The following is a 6,000-nucleotide window of genomic DNA, read 5'->3' on the forward strand; positions in this document are numbered from 1 at the left end:
CTCACTGCAGATCTCATTTATAATGCTAAATACGAAACAGTTTTCCCCGAATAACAACCGCAGAGAGTCCAAATATTTCTATACTTTTTGTTTCCGTGTTTCTTCCTCATTCTGTTGAAAGAATTTTACCCTGTGATTTTAGCGTCGCTAAATATTACTTTGATAATAAAAAAAAAAATTATTGTTCATTTTCGCTACTGAGTAAATTACGCGAAATTTCGTTTCATTACGAAAAATTTATTTTCTATTGAAAATAGAAAATAAAATTAAATATAGAAATAAAATTAAATTAAATTCGAAATTTTAAATTAGAATTTAAAATATTTTTTTGTAAATCAAAATTTTAGAGAAGCATATTTCCTGATAATAGCGCAGCAAATTTAATTCAAAGGAGAAAAGTAACAAAATTTGTAATAGAAATTACATTTTTTGTTTCTTTTTTCCAAACAGTAAAAATCGACAGTTTTCAAAAATATTAAATATGATTTTCAAATTTTTAGAATTTAATTAATTTTGTTAATTTTATTAATTATTAATTGCCTAATTATTCTAATTTTTATGGTTTATTATCTTTTTTTTTTAATTTTTGTCATTTTTGATTGAAAGGGAAATTTTCTTTTTTCTATTAAAAAAAAATAAAAATAAATATATAATTGTACGTGTGTCGAGAATCAAAGAGATGGAAAAATACGTAATTCGTTAGTAAGGAAGTGTTAATCATGACAGTTCCTTTTTTCCTTTTTGGAAAGCAGGAACTAGTCTTGCTCTTTTCTGTAATGTAATCGAAAAGAAAAAAAATTGCCCAAGGGAATAATCCCGTATGGCGAAAGTGCATTGACTTAAAAATAACTCCCGCTGCGCTAATTTCGGATCCAAAGCAAGATAACTTCTCCTCAGCCACTCCAAAAGAGCTTTAGTAGTTATCCCGGAGAAGTCTTTCTGCGAGAAATATGCTTTTGCTTATTCTAAACTCTACTCCAAAATTAGAAACTGAATTTTCCATTTTTTATTTTTCAAATTTCAATTTTTTTTCTTTTTTTCTTGAAAAAGCCAATAAACTTTTATTTATTAGCAGAAATATCGGGGATCACAGTGAATATGTTTTTGCTTTTCTAAACTCAACTCCAAATTAGAAAATTAAATTTCAATTTTTTATTTTTCTAAATTCTACCAATTGTTATTTTTTTTTTTTTTGAAGCAACCAATAAACTTTTCTTTATTGATAGAAATTTTAAATTCAATTTAATTTTTTACATTAAATAAACAAAATCTTTCTTTTTTTAAATTTTTGATAATTTTTAGAAAATATGTTTTTCTAATTAAATTAAAAAAATTTCTTAACGACACTAAGAAATTAAATAATTTCAAGTACAAAATTTGTAAACAATGATGAAAATTCTTAGGAAAATTTAAATTATTTTCTAAAATAATAAAATTTTTTGCAAAAAATAATTAATTTTTATAAAATACTTATCAGAAATTAAATTATTTTTTATGCAAAAAATTTCTCGAAAGAATTCGAGAAATTAAACAAAAACGAATTATTTAACGAAATTATTACAAAATTCATCAAAAAAGAATTCAATTTTTTTTTTTCCTTTTTGATTCATTTTTTTGTAGAAATTTCAATTATTTTTAATACAATTCTTAGTAGAATTCTAATTATTTTTAACATAATTTCAATAAAATTTTTCGCTGGAATTTAATTATTTTCATAAAAAGTGAAATTCCTTGCAAAAATCCATTAATTTTTATAAATAATAAAATTCTTTGAAAAAGTTCAATTTAATTGTCTGTATATTCAATTCTTGATATTTTTATAAATAATAAAAAACTTCTTAGAAATTTCAATTATTTTTAATATACAATTCTTGGTGGAATTTTAATTATTCTTAACATAATTTCAATAAAATTTTTCGCTGGAATTCAATTATTTTCATAAAAAATGAAATTCTTGGTAAGAATTCAATTATTTTGATAAGTAATAAAAATCTTTACAGAAAATCAATTATTTTTAATAAAATTTACCAAAAATTCGGTTTTTTCCTATTTTTAATAAATTCATGCAAAAAAAATTTCTCATAAAAAAATTCTTTGCTGGAATTAAATTAAATTCAGTTCAATTTTCCAATTCAATTTTAGTAAAATTTTTTCAAAGAGTTCAATTATTTTCATAAATATTAAAAGTCTTTGCAGGAATTCAATTATTTTTAATAGAATTTTAATAAAATTTCTCAAAAAATTCATTTTTTCGTGAATTTTAGCAAATTTATGAGAATTCAATTATTTTCATATAATTGAATTCTTTGCTGGAATTCAATTGTTTTTATAAATAATACAATTGTTTTTTAGCATTTCAATTATTTAAAAAATTTTTTAGCAAAATTCTTCCTGAAAATTTAAGTCGTAAATAATAAAATTCTTTACAGGAATTCAGTTATTTTTCAGCATTAAAAATGTGCAATGTAATTTTATACAAAATTTTTAATCTCAATGAAATATTAAGAACATTAATTCTTTTGAACTAACAAAATTTTATAAATGTAAAGTAAAACAATTTTAACGGTAAACTAAAACTTTTTGAACGTTCAAGTAAAACGATTTTAACGGTAAACACAACATTATTATTTATTAAATAATGTTTTTAATTAATCAATTAATTATGATATTCGTCATCAGTTTTCCAAAAATCCCAAATTTTAATCTTTCCATCATTAGCAGACGATAATATTTTGTGATCATCCATTTTGATTTTTAATATTAATCCATTACTTGCGTTCAACGTTCGAAAACACAATTCTCTTGGATTAGACGTAGGATCGAGACAAGCTACCATATCCCAAATTTTTATTTTTTCATTTTTTGATCCGCTTATTATGTACTTTTCGTTGAAAGTTATACTTCTGACCATTTCATAATGGTCTTTTAACTCTTTGAGGCAACAAAGCGTGTCTACTTTCCATATTCGAATAGTTTGATCAGCGCTGCCGCTAACAATTATATTATTTTCATATTTTAAGCAGGTAATACCTCGAATATGTCCTGTTAGAGTGGAATGAATCCTAAATGTGGACCTATTCCACAATTTTATTGTTGTGTCAGTGCTGCCTGACGCAATATATTTTTCATTTAAATCGACAACATTTACTGAATTTTCATGTCTCAAAGAAATTTGCCTATCGAATATTTTTGGAGAAATAATTGTCCATACTGCAAGTGAACAATCCTTACTGGCCGTTATTAATGTATTATCTTTTAAAGCTATGTCCATTACATTATCAGTGTGATGCCTTAGGATTTGTATTATTTCACCATCTTCTGTATTCCGTACAATAATTTGCTTATCACACGAAGAGGAAATGAGATAATTTTGATTATAAAATTTCAATCCCAATATTGCAGCACTGTGGCCGCCCTACAGGATTTTCGTAATTGCTTTACTTTCGATATTCCACACTCTAATTTTTACCATCATTGTGTCCGGAAAATATTTAATTATTATTGAACGTGCGATTGCATAAATTACTTTGGCCTTTTTCACTTCTGTTTCATATTGAGTGACACAAATTTCTTTGTTTCTCCAATTATCATCAATTTCTTTTGCAATTGATGAAATAGAATTAAACATATTTTGGTAAAAATTATTTTCGTCACTTCGAAAATCAATTTCTTTTCCTAAATGTTTGTTGAACTCCATTTTTTAATAACTGTTCGCCACAAAGAATTATTTTCAGCCTTCTTTTTCTATCAATTTTTTCCACAATCTTTCAGTGGATATGACTTTGTACCATTCGGTATTTACATATTGTACGTTGTTGAGTAAGGGGGCATCGAAATTTTTAAAAATCTTTGCTACGATGCAACCTTGTCCGCGTTTTGAAAGCAATGATATAATATCTGCTGATCGATCCCTCTCAAGTTGGTAGTCCGCATATTTTTTAACTTTCTTAAGATCTTCATCATTCATCATTCACCATGAAAGTGGAAATCTTTTCTAAACGTTGCCAAAAAAACTGCAAAAATCCCACCTCCAGGTAAAAATCAAAATTTGTTCCATAATAAAAATGTAGAAAATAACGTAATAGGAAAAGGGAACCGGATATTGATAAATTGCTCCACACGCTGTCAGGATATGAATTCTATGTGAATTTCTGTTCACCATGAAAGTGGAAATCAAATTTGGAAAAAAATCTGCAGCTCGATGTGAACGGTGGACGTCGAAGGGCAGTATTTATAAAACAAGATGGCGACCAGCCAGTCCTACGTACCCAAATTTGGAAAAAAAACTGCAGCTCGATGTGAACGTTGGACGCAGGAAGTTGGCATTTCTCAAAAAAGTTGGCTAGCAGACAGTACTACGAACCCAAATTCGAAGAGAAATCTTCAGCGGAAAGGCGAATTCAGTTATTTTCGTAAATAATAAAATTCTTTGTTGTAATTCAATTATTTTCAATAGGATTTCAATTATATCAATTCAATTTTACTGAAAGTTCTTCAAACATTTTTTTTAAATTTTAATAAATTAGTTAAAATTCAATTATTTTTACAAATAATAAAATTCGTTTTTAAAATTCAATTATTTCCAGTAGAATTTTAATAAAATTTATCAAAAAATTCTTTTTTTGTTAATTTTAATAAATTCATGAGAATCCAATTTTTGTCACAAAAAATTCTTCGCAGAATTTTAAATATTTTCAATTAAATTTTAATAAAATTTCTCCTAAGAATTTCTTTAATAGGAATAAATTCGCAAAAATTCAACTCTTTACAATTGAATTTTAATAAAATTTTTCAAAATAATTCGGATATTATCAAAAATTCTAATTAAGTTCTTTCTAGAATTTAATTACTTTTAAACTTCAAATTCTCTTTTTTTGACAAATATTTCGTTGAAAAAATTACTGCGATCCCTGAAATATTAATACAAAAAAATGAAAAGTATTTTTTCAATTAATTAGAATTTAGTAGAAAAATTTATTAATAAATAAATAAACAAAAAAGGAACTAAATAATGTAAGCAACAATTCAAAAAATTACATACGTAAATGTAATAAAAAATAAATAAAATAAAAAAAATCAGATTGGTAGGACTCGAACTCTTAACATAGTATTACGAGTCGAGGACGCTAACCACGTGACTAAGCCACTCCTAATTATAATATATACTATAATTAAAAATTTTTAAATAGATAAAGTAAAAAAAAGTAAAAATTGTTTTATTAATAATATTAATATTAAACAAATCAAAAGAAAAATTCACAAATGGAAAAAACTAATTTTGGAGAAGAGTCTAAATAAGCCCAGAATCCGATATTGTTTATTTTTTCCCGTTTAATATTCTCATATTTCTATAGATTCGATTTTTTTTTTCTCTAGTAAATAAGATTTCTAGTCGTCGAAAGAACTGTTAACGTGCAATCGCTTAGGGCGAGAAAAAGAAGTATATTTTTAGAGAAGTGCGCAAGATAATAATTATTATATTTTATATATAAATATATATTATATTTTGCATCTTGTGACATACACTGCGGCCTTTCGCGTAAAAATTAAGGGGTCACAAGAGAATTAAAATTATATAAGTGAATATTTTTTAAACACTAAAAATGTCCTTATAGTCAACCAACTAGTTTATCATCATATCTGCCCTTTCACAAATTTTTCTCATTATTTATTAGTCTTTTTTTCTTTAGTCCTTTTTAGTTTTTTCATTGTTAAAATATATAATTTTTATTCATTTCATTTAAAATATAAATTTCTTTTTTGGAGTTGAAACATAAATCGAAATTAATTATAATATTAATTGATTATAAATTAATTAATTGTCATATTTTATTAATTATGATATTAATTAATTATAAATTAATGAAATGTAATATTTTATTAATTATTATAATATTTTTTTTTAGTAGAAAAATTGAGTGCGGTTGGTGGGACTCGAACTCTTGATGTCGTATTGCGAGTCGGGGACGCTAACCACGTGACTAAGCCACTCTTATTACA

General features: G+C 24.6%; 1 protein-coding gene across 1 annotated transcript; it reads right to left on the reverse strand.

Annotated features, from left to right (window-relative positions):
• Positions 1 to 2,415: 2,415 nt before the first annotated feature.
• Positions 2,416 to 3,628, reverse strand: LOC122511526 (F-box/WD repeat-containing protein 1A-like). The gene is made up of 2 exons (XM_043626834.1): positions 3,527 to 3,628; positions 2,416 to 3,415 (listed from the first exon to the last, which is right to left on the reverse strand). Exons 1-2 carry the CDS (start codon positions 3,626 to 3,628, stop codon positions 2,657 to 2,659), a joined length of 861 nt encoding a protein of 286 aa, XP_043482769.1. The 3' UTR covers positions 2,416 to 2,656.
• Between the last annotated feature and the right edge of the window lie 2,372 nt (positions 3,629 to 6,000).

This window comes from Leptopilina heterotoma, unplaced genomic scaffold, assembly GCF_015476425.1.
Source record: "Leptopilina heterotoma isolate Lh14 unplaced genomic scaffold, ASM1547642v1 Lhet_85, whole genome shotgun sequence".
NCBI classification, from domain to species: domain Eukaryota; kingdom Metazoa; phylum Arthropoda; class Insecta; order Hymenoptera; family Figitidae; genus Leptopilina; species Leptopilina heterotoma.

Coding starts and splice junctions, on each gene's coding strand:
- LOC122511526 (XM_043626834.1), bottom strand. CDS start 3,628: ATGTTTAATTCTATTTCATCAATTGCAAAAGAAATTGATGATAATTGG. Junction 3,416..3,526: donor CAGAAGTGAAAAAGGCCAAA/GTAATTTATGCA, acceptor AAAATCCTGTAG/GGCGGCCACAGTGCTGCAAT.